The sequence below is a fragment of the Protopterus annectens genome, chromosome 4.part1, assembly GCF_019279795.1.
Source record: "Protopterus annectens isolate FY-2018-M chromosome 4.part1, PAN1.0, whole genome shotgun sequence".
NCBI lineage: Eukaryota > Metazoa > Chordata > Ceratodontiformes > Protopteridae > Protopterus > Protopterus annectens.
Window position 1 is genome coordinate 147,780,778 of NC_056734.1, and position 20,352 is coordinate 147,801,129.

Sequence of the window (20,352 nt, forward strand, 5' to 3'; positions counted from 1 at the left end):
CTTTCTGGTAACCAAAACAACATACTTCTTTAAAAGCATGGCTAGTTGATTGCAGTGTGGTTTCATTAGTAAATCATAACACGTTAGTTTTTAGTGTATGGTGTTCTGACTGTGAGATATAGCCGACAAGTTGCCTTATTACAATGTAAGGCTCTCCTGTTAGTGCATTTCTAATGGAAATATAGTATCTTAAATACTAATTAGGTAGAGAGGCATTGTGTGTTGATTCTTTCATGATAGCATGGCAGGAGTTTTTAGCTTCAAGAAATTTAACAAAATTAATTGCAAAAATAACACAGTTTTTGCATCAAATGCTGTAAAAATTTATATTGTTTATGGTAAGGAGAGTATACCCATCTTTCTAACGGTTTGTTATTTAGATTTGCTATGGAAAATACAACAGTGCACTTTAAGTAGCTAGCTGTGTATGGGTTGAGCCTCTCTACTTTGTAGTGATTTGCTGACCATATCCAACGCAAACTACAGAGGCAATCTTCACAATATATAATAAAATCTAGAATTTATCAAGGTTATGTACTTGGTCACCTGCTTTTTATGATATGCATCAGTTCTTTGACCATCTACTGTGGGATACAAGACATTTCTTTCCACAGATGGCATAATTATTTGGTCATCTAGAAATTCTCCTACTGATTAATGCTCTTAAGTCTACCTCAACTCTACATTTCATATGAACAGCTACGACTTCATGTGAATCTAATATGTACAAAGTAACAGGATACATCCCTGTCACAGATGATCATCCCCTGTAAGGTATTTAGGCTTGCATGTGGCTAGAGCTTTCTCTTAACTTTCACTAACATTTGCAACTTGCAGAATTAGTGCCTGCTGTTATTTTTTCCTACTACATTGTGAGCAACCTGCTGACAAAATAGGCAAAGTATATTATCAGAAAAGGAGTTCTCATCCAACCCTTCAGTAATGCTGTATCCAATCATTAGTAATACCTATCATCAATGAAGAAAACAGAGTGACTGCCTATTAATTGCACAGTAACCTCTCTGGTTTTCCATAATTCTGTAAATGTACCAATGCAGTAGCCTTTCTATTTTTCACACTGTTCTATAAATTAATAAATCTTAACTACTGCAGCACCTTGACACAACTGATTTCAGTTAAACACTACTCAAACACTATGACATCAGCTATTTTTGTCTCTGTCCATCTGTCTTGTGGTTTCTCATATTTGATTTGTCATTCTGCCATTCATTATACAGTTAGGAGTTCACTGGCCTGCAGCCACCTCCCTTATGATATAAGACTACATGCCACGCAGTCCTTACCACTCATAGTGTTTTCCTTCTGCAAAAGAAACATGCTATTTCATAGGTATGGTTACTGTATAAGTGCAAGTCGGATTGTGCGTTAATCTGCAGATCCATGCTATGTGAAGCTGTGCCTGACAGTTTGTATATTAAACTTTCTCCAGAAGATTTCCTTAAAGAATTTAACATTCTCCCACCAATAAACTCTACATCTCCCACAGGTCATGCATTGCACACCCTGCCACAATTCATCCCTCCTTGTCACTTCTAATAAATACTGACACCCCTCCTGGATCTGATGACATAAACCCCTGGTTCATATATCACCTCAGAGAGCATCTATGTCTTGTTCTCACTCCACATATATAATCTGTGTCTCACACCAAATATGCTATAGATTTGGAAAACTGCTCTAATTAACCCCCTCCCAAAGCAAACCAGCCCAAAATATATCTCTCACTTCCTTCAAATACCTGTCTTTTCAATTCTAGGGAACATTCTAGAAAAGATAGCCTACATCCAACTCTCTCTGTATATTCAGCAGTGCCGCCTGCTGTCCTTCAAACAGCATGGATACTATGGCAGCACTTTGGTCCCTAACAGATGACACCCTGCAAAACTTATAGTAGCCTCCTTCCAGGTGCCCTATTTATAGACTTGACAAGAGTATCTGACCTCATTGACCATTATCTTCTCCAAAACAAACAGACTGAAATTGGTGTTAGTCCAGACACCACTCTATGGATTAAAAACTTCTATCCTACCCAAAATAATCTGCATCTGTTACCAAAGGTGCACCACAAAGGTCCATTCTTGCCCCTCCTCTTCTCAGTATTCATTAACAAAATTCATTCTGACCTCCCCCATATTCCACTTATCCATCAGATCACTCTCATTCCAACATTTAGTGCCAAGTCCAGTTGGGCTTACATGAAATCCAACAATGGCTCATAAACTATAAGATACTTTTTAACTCCTCCAAGACCAAAACTATGCTTTTTAGAACTCCACAGAAGATTCACCAAGTTCTTGAGACTTCATCTTTGACCGTTCCATAGAGATAAATTCCACCTTCAAATACTTAGTATTATGGCTTGATCTGTCCCTAAACTTCCATTTCCACATAAAGTGGGAGCCAAAATAAAATCCCAAGTGTTCTGGTACAAAATGTTCTCTTTTCTATCCCAACCAGCCAGCGCAGCCACTGGCAAAGAAGTTCTCCTTTTTCGACTTGAATATGGGCTCTTGATTTTTGCTTCTGCTGCCAAGAAAAACATTGCCACGTATCAGGCTATCTCCAACAACACCTGCTGATTCATTAAAACTTGCCTGTCTGTGAGCATCACTGTATTGCCCTAGAAAAAGACAAATGGCTGCCCATAAAATAAAGATTCAACTAATTTTTAGGATCCAGTCTCTACAAACTAATCTAGCTGCATACATTTACTCCACTCGTAGCTAGATGACTTGAAAAAACCTGTTCATACCACCTGAGACAGTAATCACAATCCTCACCAACTCTCATTACCCCTAGAACCAAAGTCCACAGCACTGCACGAGCTTTCTCCTCTCAAGCGCCTATTCTAGGGCTCTCCCCATCGACATTAAGGAAGACACTTGCTCCAAATTCAGAGTGCAACTAGAAAAGCACTTCTTCATCCAAGCCAAATGCTCCTACTTCAACACAGGACACCACACCTAACCTATTTCCTTTCCATGTCTCTTCTATCTCAACTTTTACCAAAGATTGACTTAATTTAAAATCTAATGTACATGTTTTTCATTGCACTCTGCTTGATTGTGCGTTGCATTGTGCTTGCTTCCTAGAATGAATGCATACTATTTATTTCTATATAATTAGTCTGAAGTACTGTGTTACTGCTTAATTTCTGTATTTTGTGATTGTCAGATGTTTTTATTTCACTTAGGATGAGCCTGGAATTGGTCAATAATTGATCATTGCACTACCTTGGTAAACAAATATAAATAAATATGCATGCATATGTTTCTTACACCCTGTTAAGCTAGCCTAGTACTGTTATTAAGCAAGTTCATGTTCTTCACTCTGTATTTACTGTAACTAGATTGTAACAGAAAAAGAACCAGAGAGATTCAGCTCATCTAGCTGAAAAATCAGCATAATACAGAGGAATTAATTCCAGTTGCTCTGATCATTAGCAAGATGCTATGGATTCAAGATATGGATGTTAAGAAATCCATGTGACGCTTGACATCCATTTTGAAAACACTGGAAAGACCCAATTGTAATTTTCTGTAGATAATGGAGCTCAACTTGCCCCAATGTACTGCATTACTTTGAAAAAAAAAGGATGTATACACAGAAACAGACAGTGGAAAAATGCACTGGGGCACACAACGGAGATTAATTAGCAAAGGATATGTGGGAGAGGCCCAAGAAAATACCAGCTAGAATAGGTAGAACTAGAATGTTCAGCTCCCAGGATCTTGCCGTCATAGAAGTCAGCAGGTTAGAGCTAACTGGTTTCTGCTGTCACTTTATTTTCGTATGAGAAAAAAAATGGTCACTGCATCTTTAGAAGGAAATTTTAAAATCCTTTTCCCTGTTTATCTGCATGCACCACAGATAAAGTTTCATGTCACATGGCAGGCTACTGGTGGCAGTTTACCTTAAATTCCTAGAGTTCACGAAAATGAATTTCATGTCTGTTTTTTGCCGGCAGTTTCAGCTTACAGGTGTGCAGTAGACTGTACAATGATGCAGTATTTACACCTGTAAAATGTCCAACGTGAAAAGTTCAACTTTGTTGGAAAACATTTGTTTTCCTGTTCAGCATGGATGTCGATCTGCCAGAGATGCAGACTGTGGTGATAACATAATATGTGGGCATTTTGTAATGTTTCATCCCTAGTTTTACCCTGTTAATGGGTGAAAATTTTGACTTTGTCACATTTCATGCCTGGACTTGATGTTAGGAGTAAGCCGCATAGCAATTTTTAAAAATATTTCTTTATTTTTATTCAGACTTTGGGTAATTTTGATCCATACTTTTAATTTTAGCCAGTTTATCTTTGAGCAAAGTTGCTCAGTATGACAGCTTTAGGAATGCTGCATTAGCAGTTAAAGAAACATTTTTTTTCTTTTCTTTTTAATCTATATGTTTTTATTAAGAGGTACTAGGGTCTATATTCTACATAGGAACTGACCGTGCTCTTCATAGCATCAGCAGTTACATGAAGTATGTAATTGCCTTTTCTAGGCTTCTTTTCATCCATTGACCATATTTTTTGTTAAAACTGAATATATCCAAGTCAGATGTTCTTCGTGTTTCACTGTTGCAGTCATCACCTGTGGGTTATCCCTGCTGTGGTAGCCCTCGGCAAGCCCGAATAACAGAGTCAGTGTTTTTATGCGTTGGCTGCTGTCATCTGTAGTCTGACATCAGGTCATCAGTACTATAAAGCAAGGCAGCCAACCTCATTACAATCAGTCTTTCTTGCTGTGGAGCCCGTAGCAGAAGCAGTTTGCATGCTGGTCGGTCGCTACCAGAGTTCAAATTTCAGCTGAAAACCTCTAAAGCTAAGTACCCTGTTGGGGACCTTTTTTCTAGCACTGACCGATGTCAGAAAAAGTTGACAATTGTCTTGCCTGTGGAAAGCAGATCCCACAATGAGACTTTCATTCTTACTGCATCACTTGTTTAGGCCAGGACCACGACGTCCCCTGTTGCCAGTTCTGTGCCCTCTTTAATGCGAGAACCATTTGCCGTAGAGCTCTTATTGTAGACAGGTATCTTTGCATTCTGAAATGGCTTCCATCAGCCAACAGTCTGTGGACATTCCAAAAAAATGCAGAAATAAAGATAGAGACAGACCATAAAAGGCTAAGTCTTCCAACGACACTACCGCTAAGCAGGTCATCAGTTCTCTGGAATTCAGTGAGGAGCTTTCACAGCCTCTGATGCCCAATTGGATATCTGCACAGGCCTCTACCAAGACCCTTTTGGAGTCCTGTATGTCGCAGAAATCTTCTTCGTCTTCCAAGCCTTTGGCTGTCTCTGCCTCAGTTGGGTCCGGAGCCGTGACGTGGGCGCCGGCTTCTGAGGAGGCCTTTTGCACTACCGAATCTAGACAATAAACAACATATTCTCATCTTACTGGTTTCTCTCAGACCGACTGATACTCTTAGGCATAGAAGCCGGACCACTCATAGAAAATGTAATTCTAGCCACCATCTTGCCTCTGCTCCACCCCCACCCCCAAGCACAAATGCTTAAAATGGCAGAGGATCTCATCTCCCTTTATCAAGGGTAGTCCGGCCACAACCTCTAAAAGTAAAATACACCCTTCTCCAGAAATTGACAAAACAGGATTCTGAGGAATCTGACTATTCAGATTTTGAAGAGAAACAACAAACTCTGACTGATTATGAGGATTCAGATGCAGAGGAATCCATCCCTTCTGCCTCCCCTCCAGAAGACCTTTCCTTTGGGGAAACGCTTCACACCCTCAGGGAACATTTCTAATGGGAATCTCAGGATTTCCCCCAGTCTAAGAAAAGACTTAGAGAGTTTCTGGGCCTGCCCTAGCACAGGCCCCTTAGCCACCCCCCCTATTTTAGAAGTGGTGGATGATGTTTTCCATGAATCCTGCTTAGCCCTTGATGCCCTTCCAACTGCTCCCAGTAAACCTGACAGATATTACAGGGTACCATATTCTCACAAATACCTATACAGAAATCCTGCTGCAGACCCAGAGGTCATTACACAGGGACCCAAAGGAGCTAAGAATAGTTCTGCCAAGAATCCTATTCCTTCTGACAAGGATTCCTGAGCTCTGGACAGATGGGCTAAAATTGTATACACCTCTGCAACCTTAGCTATCAGAGCATTCAGCTGTCAGTTTCATATGTTAAAATATCAACAAAAAACCTTGGAACTATTAAAACAAAAGATTTCAACCTTTCCTGGCTGTGCCAATTCGAAAGAGTTAGCAGATTTACTGCACTCTACTTGTCAAGTGGCCAAACACTCATTACACTGTGGATATTACACCCTAGAAGCCTCTAGCAGAGCAGCAGTGTCAGTATCTGTCATTAGGAGACATGCATGGTTGAAGGAACACCCCCCCCCCGATCATGTCAAGTCTAAACTAATTAACGCACCCCTGGATAAGGTCCCCTTGTTTGGAGTAAAAGCAGAAGAGTTACTTAAAAAGATGGAAGACAAAGCAAAATCTATGCAAACAGTAAAAGATTTCTTTCAGGTTCAACCTCCCAAGTTCAGCAGGAACCTTTCCTCTAAGCACTTTTCCTTCCCTGCACCTAGCACATGGCCAAGGTAAGCCATGCAGGGACAGATATCCAGGCCCCTATCCCAGGGCCAGCAGAGAAGCAAACAGTGGACCACTTCTGCCCCAAGGGCAGGGAGTTCTATGCCACCCTTCTATGGCAAAAAATTGCTTTCTGTAAATAAAGGACCAATGGGTCTTAAAATCATTTTTTCAGGGATACAAATTCTTTCGCAAACTTCCAAATCCAAATTCAAAAAAATGTTAACTTTGCAGCAGCTGCTGCCTATGAAAAAAAAAATGCCTGGCTGACCCTCCTAGACCTAAAGATGCCTACCCACATCACCACCAACGCCATTGCTTGGGGTGCTCACCAGTACAAAGGCTCTGACATACCATCTCTTGCTAGGGGTCTTCCTTATCAAAAACAGACACACTACACAAAATGTGGTACATCAACAAACAGAGGGTACCCAATCTTACCCTCTGTGCAGGCTAGCCATGAACGTCTGGCACCTCCATGGGTCTACGCCAAATTGCCCAATACCTACCAGGTATTCCATTTTCCAGGCAATAGTGTGGTAGGACCCCCCCTTGCCCCCCCCTTTCTGTATCACGCTTTTCCCTCCTCTGCCTCTTAATCCCAAGGTACTGATCAAAAATAGGGAGAAAAGAGACCAAAGGCCATCCTCATTGCTCCAGATTGGTCCAGACAGCATTGTAGACATCATCACAGCCAAAGCCAGAAAAGCAGCAAATCAAAAATGGAAAAAATGGAAATTCTGTTCCTGCTGCCAGTCCAGAGGGCCTTACCTCCATCCATCCATCCCCTCTTATCTTGGACCTAGCAGCTTTAGTCTCAATAGTGGCCTCCTCTTCTCTTCTATTAAAATCCATGCTTCAGTCATTTCAACTCAGACTCAGACCTCCCAGAAGGCCTCCCACGCCAGTCTGGGACCTGAATTATGTTTTGAAAAAAGGAGTTCCCACCAGGAACATCTTGATAGCTGCCACCTGGACCTCTGTCCATATCTTTACAAAGCATTATCACCTACCTCTTTTTTCCTAGGTCTAGGACAGGGTTGCCTCAGCAGTTCTGCATTGCTTGCTGACCCATGCCTAGGGCTCTTTTGGCCGGGGCCAGACCATACCACAGTACAGTAGGGATAAGACCACTGCTGACACTGCAATATCTATATAGCATCTACATTACATTTATGTGTACAGTGCACACAACTGCACTGTTTTGCTTGTATGCACAGCAGAACAGTTGCAAGAAATCAGAATCACTTTTTTTTTTTGGCAAAAATTTTTTTTTATCTGTAAATAAATCAAAAAAGTTTTTTTATTTTTTTCATCTGAAAAAATATCATCAACTTTTTCATTTTCAGGTGTGAATACTTGGCTAGCTGCTGTGAAAGAACATTTTAAGTCTAGCCAATAACCCGGGGTCAAAATTGTTATATTACTTTTTGTATGAACATGGTAGGATTTATGTTAGATTAGATAATAAGATAGATAATACAGTAAGATTGCTTCCTCGTATAATAGTGTTATACATTCACTGATAATAGATGGCCTAAAGTGGTCATGTTTCCTGATGAAATAAACTTGAGCAGTAGCAGACTGCCTTAGAAACAAAGCAGCTGTTCTCATTTTTTGCAGGACTGTATGCTGGTACCACATCGCCATCTACTGGTAGAGAAAAAAATGTGCACTGAAACTGATTGAAGAACACCACAGTAGCAGATGGTACATTTTGGATCCAGTAGCAAAAGACTTGACACTGAGAGAAGGTGCTTTGTAGTCTGTCCCTCTGTGCTTGTCTACAGACAAGCCTTACACTGAGGGTAAGTCTACTGGAATCAGGGCAGACTTGCACTGAGAGCAACTGTTTTGGAAAATTGCCCTTAATCTTAACCAAAATGACAAGAAATGATTCGGCAAAAATATACTAATCTGAGTCATTTATGCAATCATTGTCAGTGAAGTATAAATCTCCGTGGTTTGTGTATTCTAACAAGATGTTCACAGAGGTTAATTTGCCCTCTGCATGTGGCATTAGATCAAAAGTATGAGCAGTAAGCAACTTGCGGTATAAGCTTCTCTGTATATGCTGCAGATTTAGCATGTACAACCAGCCAGTCAGATACTTAGTACATGCATCAGACTAATGGAAGTCATACCTCACTACTGTCCCTGATTTTACGGGAACACTACATGGGTGAAAATTTCAGAACATTGAACCTCTGATTATCGAAGACCAGAGGATCTAAGTGCTGAAATATCGAAGCTTGTAAATGGGAGATCGCTGTACAGTGCAGAAAGAGAACTTTACCATTCTGTTCACTGTGGTGCGATCTTGGAGTTGGTATATTTAATTAGCAGGGGGTGGGAGTGGGGCTTGCCCCCCTTTAAAAACGTGAAATAAGTTTTCACGTTTTATTTATTTATTTATTTATTTGTAGGTTTGATGTTTCCGCACTTCAATCCTCTGGTCTTCGATGATCAGACGTTCGACATACTGAAATTTCAATCGTGTAGGGGATCTGATTTTTACACAACTTTCCTGATGCTGCTTCATATTTTGCCGTGTCCCTCATGAAATATTTAGTTTTCTTTAGAATTTCATACTACTAGTTCGGATAATTCACATTGATGCACAGTCTGCTGTTCTATTAACTTTTTTAAGTGAATTAGAGTAATAATTTAAAAATGGCTATGATTATACACATTTGTCCCCTTATTATTATTATTATTGCTGTTTCCAGGATTCTTGAGCAAAGAATTTGAGAGATAAGCTGGAACGCGACCAAAACAGCTTTGCACAACTGATAGAGGACCACTTTTTGTAATGGACCGTTAATCTGTTTTTTGCAGTATGACACTTCTAATACGGGCTTTAAAGTTGTTTGGTATGAAGTTGCAGCAGGTGAAACAATAAAACACAAAATTAAAACAAAAGTTAGCTACAGAGTTTTTTGAATTTTTATGTACAAGGCATTTTGAAAAAATAACCTCACATCCAAGGCCTTTTTAAGGATCTCTCTCTCACTCCCTCTCTGAATAAACTGTTTTGAGGTTTTTTTTAGACATGATAGTAAGGTGCCTCTTTGAGATGAATTGTCATCCTGCCTCCTTGGTGCCATACATTTGTGTGTATATGTGTGTGTGTGTGTGTGTGTATATATATATATATATATATATATATATATATATATATATATATATATACATATATATATATATATATATATATATATATATATATATATATATATATATATATAAACATATAGCCACCACTTTGCTTATTTGTCTGTCTCATGGCCATCTAAATGTCAAGGGTAACTGTTATTGATGGTGTGTCGGTAAGGCTGTTTGTCCAGAATTCTGTAACTTATGACTGTTATTTTAAGAAATACTACAGTACCACTGTGGTGGTAAAGAATAGATGACATTTAGGCAGCAGTTTGTTTTATTTATATTTGTTTACCAGGGTAGCTCACTGATCAATATTGACCAATTTCAGGCTCAGATGCAAGGCCTGCTAGGTAAAGCAGGACAAATGGAGTTTGTGTTGATAACGCTTGTACCGGAATAGACAGAACAGGATATGAAGAGTACCTTGTTCCACTCCTGTGGGGCAACAGAAATAATGGAGACACCATTCTAAACTTAGGTCTTACAAATAGCTTTATAGTGCTCAACACGTGGCTTGCCTAGAGAGACCGTTACAATGTTGCATGCAGTTCTGGTAGACTTCAGCCTAGTAAGTAATAGCAATTGAGGTCAAACGTTGCTATGTCATACCTAGTTAAATTGTTGGTACCCAGCATAAACAACTGGTGGCCACAGTTGGCTGCAGACAGTGGTCAGAAATGTCTCTTAAGGTCAGTGGATTTTAGCTGGAATACCTGGTAGTTGGTTGGAGTGAAAGGACTGGTGTTTAAGGAAATATTCAGGGCTCTAGAACTTCAGCCAGTAAAGAAGATTGTGAATGTAATAGAATACATATGTGACTGAGCCAAGTATGGTAATAAGGTACATATGGAAAGCTGGTGGTGGAATGTAGGAGTTCAGGAAGTTATCAAAAGAAGGAAGGATTGCAAGAAGAAATGAAAGATAAAAGAGATGGCCAGGCTAAGGAGGAATACTGGTTGGCTAACAGAGGCTAAGAGAGCAGTCACAGTGACAAGGAACAAGGCATCAGAGAAAAACTATCAACTTCAGGAAAGTGACTCCTTAGATGGAACAGGGAAGCTCTATCAGGTTTAAAGGCAACAACAGATAATGAAGGTAGCCATCAGATGCCATTCTTAAGCGATGCCAGCAGCAATCAACACACCAGTCTGGAAGATATCCAAAGCAAATGGATAGAGTACTTCAAGAAGTTTTTGGTGGGGAAAAAATCTCAGAATCCATCTCCAGGAAGTAGTTTGATTTATTCTGGGAGATATGTCAGTATCTGGTGTGCTGTTATTGCCCAGTGAGTCATATATTTGCTGGAGAAAGGAGCATTTTTAGGGTATTTATCTTCAAATCCTTCTCCTGTGATTCTAAATACTTCTGTGTATTTGCTCTACCTCCTCCCAAATTGATCACTCTCATTTTAAAAGGTGCCATCAAGCCAATTTCTTTCTCGGACAGAGAAATTTAGAGACAGCTTCTGTGCAAAAAGTTCTGAGTATTGTTCCGAAGTCTTCTCCCACTATTTGGTAAGGGTGTGTGGTTCTGCACTTTAGACATGAAGGACCCAAGAACACCTATCCTCACACCATTCTCCATCATTCACCAAAACACTTCTTTAACTTCAGGGCCTTTTTTGTCCCTTTCAGTTAATGAGTTTTCCTTTGTTTTTATGTATGTTCCTTATGTCTTTTCTGGGTGTACTGATGTCTCTTCACTGCTTTAGAATCTATGTTTCCATTTCTGATTGCAGGGCTTTAGCAATTAATTCCACTTGCAAATAATTATCTCTGCCAGTGAAGAGATCTTGTAGATTTGTTAGCTTTTAGGGGTCATGTGAATCTATTTCATGTCTCAGTTGATCCCTTCTCAGATATTGTATTTTATTGGCCTGCTACTAGTCTCTTGAATCCGTCATCTTTTTTTTTCTTATTCCAAAATGGGTTTCAGCTGTTTAGTATCAGATTCATGTCCACACACTCACAGCTCATCAAATGCTTCACACCTTGGCCTCATGCTGGATAGACGTGCAGTACCTCCGCCTCAGGTGGTGCTTGCATTATACTCAAATGGACTTGGCTTTACAATGGCTACAGCTTCTCATAGTCCTTTATTCTCTATTCTGGACTGAGAGCTGCATGGAGATGGACTGAAATTGGTCATTGGCTTTGAAGATTGTTGTCAGGGAGGCTATCCTGGGCCCTGTTTCCAGTGATGTGCCGTGTCACATATGTGCTGTGTTGTGGTTGCAGTGCTGTTCTAATGGTGTATTGGTTTATCAGCCAACCTCACAGTCCTTACCTGACATTAATTGTCCAGAGATATGAGTATCAACAGCTCTGCAGTGATGCTCAGCATCAACTAGCAAGGAGGGAAATCTTTCAAACTCTGTTATGCTTCTCAGTTTGCAGCTACCTACTCAGCTGCATCCCAAAAGCATTTAATGCTGCATAACCATTTTAACCATTTTATGAGCATTTATTTCAAATTTATATCTATGTATGTATATTGGGATGCCTACTGTTTTAAACATGGTAGGAGCTGAGTGGTGGCAGGACAGTGTCGCAATGATTAGTGTTGTCACCTCACAGCAGTAGGTTCACCGGTTCAGTTCTCAGCTGGGTTGCCTTTTGTGAGTTGTCTGCATGCCCTCCCTATGTTCATTTAGGTTTCATCTGGATGCTCCAGTTTCCTTCCACATTCCAAAAACATGCAGTAGGTGGATTGGACACACTAAATTGCCCATAGGTATGTGTGTGTGATATGGAAGTACCACCATGGCAGGAAAAGCCACCTGACAGTGTAAACCTTGGTTATAGATTATGGACACTGTTGAAGTGACACCCCAACCTCGTGCAAAAATAGGGAAAAGGTGTTTTGGATGGGTGGGATAGAAGATCTGAGTGGATTTGCTTTGTGTAACTGCCTCTTCCCACATGTGGCTGTAATTGTTTTTATGTGAGAGTTATGGTAAACTGTTACAGTAAACTAAGATATCTGTCTTTAAAGATAAACACAAAATGACTCTGGCATGGTTAACTTTGTACTTCATGGACCACCCTCCAACAACATAAAGTTAAAGGGTCCATAGCTGACTGAAGTTAAGAGCCGCAAACATGTTTATGTAAATCAGGTAACCCTTTTTTCTGACTTGATCTACCTTGTTTATTGATGTCGTATAATTTTCCCTTTTTACTGTGGTTTAGTAAAACAAAAGATATATTTAAGCATTGTGTGTGTGTGTGGGGGGTGTGCTAGTTCATGAAGCATATACCAAATTGCCACTTACTGACTGAAGAATTTGTTGTACTGCCCTCTGTTTCTGTTTATCTAAGATTTAAAATGAAAAAAAAAACAACTTGCTCTGATTTTGGACACTGAGCTTCATTGTTGCCTAATATGGAATGTTGATTGATATAGTTATTGCAAGTGTACATTGGCTCCTTGTAGCCACTTCAGGGCCTGCGGTTTTGCTCTGTAAGTGAAATTGCATTTGTTGTAAGTTAGAGTGTTTACTATATGGAAGTTAAGATGCAATGAATGGCATCATTTTAAGTAATGATATTCACATTCAGTGTTTCTCTTTTTTCTTACAGGGAAGGCAAGAAATACCGTGTGTATGTGTTAATACCACTATTACCTGGCTTTGAAGGCGATATTTCAACAGGAGGAGGAAATGCTATCCAGGCAATAATGTACTTTAATTACAGGTACACTTCTTTATTTTAATGAGTGTTTTTTTTTGCCAAGTTGTGGAATGTGATGAGTTTCTTGATCGTGTTGCAGTTTGGGGAATGTGTAGATTATTGCTTTTATGTAACTCACTGAAATGTGAAGCTGATGTTTGTAAAACTGTTTCAACTTAAGTGAAACAACTGTGGTCTGTTCATTGATGCTGTGAGCTATGTTTAGTGACATTTGTAGCATAAAAGGTAAGACACAGATTTGCGCTGAGCTCGTAGTTAATGATGCTACATAGACTGAGCCTCTGGACATAGCAAACCTATTAGCCGACAGGTTCTGTGAAAACTTCACTCCCTTGTTCCCACCATACATACCCCATGACATTCCTTCCACGTGTCCCCCAACTTATAGCTCTAGAGAGCAGGTTGTAAATACCCTCTCTAAGGCCAAAAACACAACATCTATGGGGCCTGATAACATCCCAGGCTGCATCTTACATGAGCTCCAACAAGAATTAGCAACACCATCGGATAATCGTTTCAATCATAGTGTAAGCACTGGCTTCATCCCAGTTGAATGGAAAATGGCCACAGTTATCCCCTTGCACAAGGGTGGTGCTTCCACTGACCCCGGGAACTATAGACTTATTAGCCTTACTTGCCTTATCTGCAAGACCATGGAGCGAATCATCATGGACATTATCAACAAAGATACAGGTAATCTCCAAACACTTGACTCTAATCAGTTTGGATTTGTCAAAGGGAGATCATACCTGTTAAACCTGATGAACTTCTTCGAGTCACCAGAGCCCTGGACAAGGGGAAAACTGTGCATACAGCCTATCTGAACTTGGCCAAGGCATTTGACACTATTCCCCACTCAGGCATTATTGACAAACTCACCCGGCTAGGTATCAACCCTTGTATCATTAAGTGGGTCGCTAACTGGCTCTCACTGATAGAACCTATACAGTCAAAATAGGGGAATCCACCTCCAACAGCAGACCCATAACCAGTGGTGTTCCACAAGGATCAGTCCTGGGAACAGTACTGTTCAGAATCTGTTTCTCCAGAGTACAAGTAAAATCTAAAAGTCTGTGACTGACAGTTTGCAGAGGACTGCATACTGGGAGCAGTCCTAGAATCCCCAAATGATGTCAACATCCTGCAAGATGGTCTTATGCAAACAAATGATTGCTGCCAAAGTCACGGCCTTAAACTCAATACAAAAAAAATATTATCATCCCTTTCAGTAAGAGCGATGTTCCTACTAACTACCACATAAGCAGAAACACCCTAAGCATGCACTCAGTGGTGACAGACGTGGGCACACAGGTTGACAGCAACCTTACCTTTGATCACCGTTTCTCCACAGTGGTAAGAAGGGCATTCTATATTGCTCATCTCATAAGGGCATTGCCTCCAGAAAAAATAAAGTTATAACCTCCCTGTACTCTTCCCTCATCAGGCCAATAATTAATTACACCATCCTTTTTGGTATGTATCTTTCCTGGCACATGCAGCAAATGAAGAGACCACAAAAGTTCTTCACAAGGAGAATTCAAGGTATTCAGCATCTGTCCTTTGTAGATCAGTCGAAATCTCTGTCACTTTACTCCATTTCATGTAGACTACTTAGAGGTGATCTCTGCCTTGCGTAGAAGGCAATCTCTGACTCTACTATATTGGAAATGCTGCATATCTGTAAGTCCAATGGCTCATGGGTTACTCGCTCTAAAGACCTTAACCTGGTGTGTGACATTAACAGAACCTGTTTGAGGGACAGGCTTGTCTCCTAGAGGCTACCGCACCTGTGGAACAGACTCCCAGTTCATGTCAGGCACAGCACCTCTTTGACCCTCTTCAAACGCAATCTGAACGATTGGCTAGGTAACTGTAAATTCACCAGGGTTCCACCGTTGTCTCTCTTGGACAGGAGCAGTAGGTGCTGATAATGGAAACAGGAGCAGTACTTGGCTAGGCTTCGAGTCATTAGCCTAGTAACTTCCTATGATCCTATGTTATTCCCCCAGTAGCTTCTGTTAAGTTGACCCTGTCTCATATAGAGTTAACTGATGAGGTCCAATGCTAGTTGAGACCATTTGGGAGACAGTACCCAAGAATGCTGGGAGATAGAGGCCTATGAAACTGTATTGTTTCTAAATATATACATAGAGGCAGGAAAGATTGTCCCAGTAAAACAAATTATGCTTGCGAATAATCTGTTCAATTTAGGCAGTGTGTTTCATTTCAGGCTGTAAAACCAACTGGCTCAGCTTATATCCTGGTTTAAGAAGAAAAAAATTGTAATCCATGTTGGTCTAACTATGGTAACTTAATATTCAGCCAAAATACATACAAAACTTGCTTTTCCAAAGTACATAAAGGCAACTTATTTTAATACGGATAATGTTTACAAATAAAGTAAATTCCTGTTAAACTCCTCCATAAGCTGTGCTGTGAGACACAACCATGTTACCCAAGTATGTACTATTTTTTAATAGTAACTAGTTGTGGATTGAGAAGAACAAGAAAGAAAATCATATGTAGAAGCAAAAAAAATTTAATTTTTGTTTGATTATTCTCTTTGCTAAGCTTAACCATTTTCAGTTCGGGACCTAACCATAATCACTAGCGTTGCTTGAAATAATTTACTAGATGTTCATCGTGCATACAGCTGCAGTAATCACAGATGGGTTCTCTGCCGTCAGGCGGTCCCTCGGTCGGCCGAATTCCAAAGTCCTGGTCCGGTGTCGGTTGTTGTCGCTTTCTCTTCTGACGTCAGTGAGGCCAGAGTATATAAGACACAGCCGACGCCATGTTCTTCAGTCTTTTTTGCCGCGCGGTGCCCGAAGCAGAAGCAGTTCGCAAGTGCCGGTTGGCCAGCTCCTGAATTACAAAAATTTTGGAAACCGAAGTCTTCATTAAAGCTAAGTACCCCGTTGGGGAACCTTTTCTTGCCTCAGACCGATGTCAGAAAAAGTTAATAATTGTATTTCTTGTGGGAAGCAAATACCGCATAAGGATTTCCATTCCCTCTGCATACCTTGTTTAGGCCCAGACCACGACGTCTCGGGCTGTCGCTTTTGCGCTACCTTCAATAAACACACTATTAAGCGTCGGGCGGAGTTTGCCCAACACTATTTTGGTAAAGCTTTCGATTATAAGATGTCGTCGGACTCTCCGACTACCATTTTGTCCAAAAAACGCAAGGAGAAGGACCGACATGCGAGGCCCGCGGTCCCCGCCGACACCACGCCAAAACAGGCTACACGTGGTCCGGTTCTCAGCGAGACGCCTTTGCAGTCCCTGATTACCGACGACACTCCTTTGGTGGTGTCCTCTGTACCCGAGACCGCTGGGACCTCGGCCCTTTCCCAGACTACAACCACCGAAGCCTTTGCTAATGTTGAGCCTACTAATGTGGACAGGTCCACCTCCACCCATGGTGTCTTTAGACCCTCATCTTCTTTTTCTATTAAGGCCTTTACTAAATCCAAAGCAGCCAGGCATCCCAAGAGGCCTGTTGCACAGGGCCCATCCCCAGGCCCCATGCCTAAAAAACAGATGCTTAAAATGGCTGAGGATTTAATTACTCTTATCAGAGGTTCTCAACCCCCTCCAGACAAGAGACCCAGAGTGGAGGAAGATTCTCCCTCTTCTGATCAGGGATCCATTTTATCAGAGCATTCTGATGTAGAGGAACACTCTTACTCCCCTTTTGAGGATTCGGATGCAGAGCAGTCCATCCCTTCTGTATCCCCTCCTGAGGATTTTTCCTTTGGGGAAACCTTGCACACCTTGAGGGAACACTTCCATTGGGAAGGCCAAGACTTTTCAGATTCTAAGAAAAGACTTAGGGAATTTCTTTTGTTACTTCAACACAGACCTCTGGCGATACCCCCTGTTTTGTACATACTTGATGATGTTTATTCGGAGGCTTGCCTTAACCCGGATTCTCTGCCTCCTGCACCAGTCAAACCTGATAGGTACTACAGAGTACCTAACTCTCACCAATTTCTCTTCAAAAGCCATAATGCTGACCCTGAAACCATTTCACAAGGCCCCAAGGGACTGAAGGCCTCCACTGCCAAGAACCCTCTTCCTGCAGAAAGAGAGTCAAGATCTTTAGAAAGGTGGGGAAAAAAGGTATATACCTCAGCCACCCTAGCCATGAGGGCCTTAAATTGTCAGTTTCATATGCTTAAATATCAACAGTTCCTGTTATCACAATTAAGGAATAAAATGTCTCAACCTGAACAACCAGATTTGAAGGAGTTACAGGATATGATGCATAGTGCAGAGCAAGTGGGTAAACATACTTTACAATGTGGTTATGATGCCCTAGAGGCCTCAAGTAGAGTGGCTGCTACAGGATCAGTCATTCGCAGACATGCCTGGCTTAGAGAACAAAACTTGCCTGATCATGTGAAAGCTAAACTTCTAGATGCTCCTTTACAAAAGGATGTGCTGTTTGGTACTAATGCTGAGGAGATACTTTGGAAAATGGAGGAAAAAGCCAAATCTATGCAAACGGTCAAAGCCTTTTTACAGGTCCAACCTCCACGTTTTAGCAGAAATTGGCCTTCAAAAAACTGGTCCTTTCCAGCCTCTGACAAGCCCCAAAGAGGTAGATACAGGTGCACAAGGGGCAGAGGGCAATCACAAGGATCATATAGAGGCCGACAATGGCAAACTCCAGCACCAAGAGGTGGCGAGGACAGTGCACAGCAATACAGGAAGCAAACCCAATGACTCCCTCATTTCCATGCCAAGCATGTCTCAGCTGGCAGCACCTTTGGGAGGAAAGCTAGCATTATTTGCAGGCAATTGGCATATTGTCACAACAGACAAATGGATCCTGGACATTATAAACAGAGGCTACAAATTTCAATTTCACACACTTCCAAAAATGAGAGGCATGCCAAACCTGCCACTGAATCAAAGGGCAGAGGCACAACTACAAATTTCAAAGCTCATAAGCATGAGAGCTATTCAAGAGGTACCTACTCACGAACAAGGTCAAGGTTTCTATTCAAGACTTTTTCTGGTACCAAGGAAAGGAACCGACTGGAGACCCATTTTGGACTTATCCATCCTAAACACATTTCTACTCGTACCAAAATTCAAGATGCTCACATTACAGCAACTTCTTCCCATGCTGGCTGGTAACATTGGACCTCAAGGAGGCATACCTGCATGTCCCAATCAGACAAAGCTGCAGAAGATACCTCAGATTTCTTGCAGGTTCAATCCACTATCAATTCTCTGCATTGCCCTTTGGCTTATCTACTGCGCCCAGAGTATTCACAAAGTGCCTGGCATCAGTGATTGCCTACTGCAGACTTCAAGGGATACAAATTTACCCTTATTTGGACGACTGCCTGATCCAAGCGGACAGCAAGCACATACTTCTGGAACATCTGGCATATGTGACACTGTTAATGCATGCTCTGGGATACACAATCAACAAAGAGAAATCAAGGCTAACACCATCTCAGAAAATAATTTTCCTGGGTGCCAACTTGGACACAAACACCCAGATGGCCTACCTTATGCCAGAAAAACAGGGGCAACTATTTCAGTACTTCAAAATACTAGAAAAAAGTACCAGGCTTACTGCAAGGAAAATCCTGCAGGCTCTGGGATTCATGGCATCTTGCATTCTTTTAATCCCATGTGCAAAGCTGCATATGAGGAAACTTCAATGGTACCTAAAAAACCTATGGTCTCAACAGAGTCACAGTTTGGAAACAATAATACCAATAATCCCATGTTTGCAAAAGGAATTTCTATGGTGGGCCCAAGCATGTCAAGCAAACACAGGCCTCCCATTCTGCAAGCCTCAAGCAAAGCAAGTTATCACAGCAGACGCCTCAGATTACGCCTGGGGGGCGCACATGACGGACAGGTGCATCCAGGGCAAATGGTCCCAAAAGGAAAAGCACCTTCACATCAATCAAAAAGAAATGCTAGCAGTGATAAATGCAATTACAGCTTTCAAGGACTTCCTGCATCCAGGACAATTACTAATAAGAACAGACAACACCACAGTAATGTGGTACATAAACAAACAAGGAGGAACACATTCATACCCCTTGTGCAGACTAGCCATGACTCTTTGGAACTTGGCTCTGGAATGGCAAATCGAACTTCAAGCACAGTACCTGCCAGGATTGGAAAACACGCTGACAGACAATTTAAGCAGAAATATGATAGATCCACATGAATGGAAGTTACATCCTCAGGTGTTTACAGAAATAATCCAAGCGTGGGGGAGGCCAGACATAGATCTTTTTGCCTCCCACAGGAATCATCAATTGGAAAAGTTTTGTTCGAGGACCTTTCATCCAAAGGCCTGGAGAGTGGACGCCCTTTCATTCAGTTGGACAGCATGGACAGTTTACGCATTTCCACCTCTGCCTCTTCTGCCCAAGGTGCTTTTGAAAGCAAGAGCAGACAGACCGAAGATGATACTGATTGCTCCAGATTGGCCAAGGCAACACTGGTACCCACTGCTGAGGAGCCTAACACATACCTGGTCCCTGCCTCTAATGCCTCTTCTGCTGACTCAGCACAGCTACAAAACTCTTCACAGTCAGCTGAAAACACTCAATCTCTCTGCATGGAAAATCCCTTAACACCACAACAGACCCTACTCTCCAAGGAGGTGCAGGATGTCATTTTGGAGGCCAGAAGGCCATCTACTAGAAAAGCTTACTCCGCAAAATGGAAGCGGTTTTGTTCTTGGAATGAGAAAAAAGGCCAGGACCCTAGAAAACTGAACTTGCCTCAGGTATTACAGTATCTAGCTGAGCTGCTGAACAGTGGACTTTCATTTTCTTCCATAAAAATCCATGCCTCAGCCATTTCTGCAGAATTCAACACGGATCCTCCTTTATTTTCTCACCCACTCTTACGACAGT

At 41.4% G+C, this 20,352-nt stretch overlaps 1 protein-coding gene across 1 annotated transcript in view; it reads left to right on the forward strand.

Annotated features, from left to right (window-relative positions):
- PLD1 (phospholipase D1) overlaps window positions 1–20,352 on the forward strand; it is a 1,505,857-nt gene that overhangs the window by 1,038,106 nt on the left and 447,399 nt on the right. Inside the window, exon 22 of the mRNA XM_044070047.1 lies at window positions 13,340–13,453. Within this exon, the coding sequence (XP_043925982.1) occupies window positions 13,340–13,453 (114 nt within the window). The remainder of the gene's footprint in view (window positions 1–13,339; window positions 13,454–20,352) is intronic.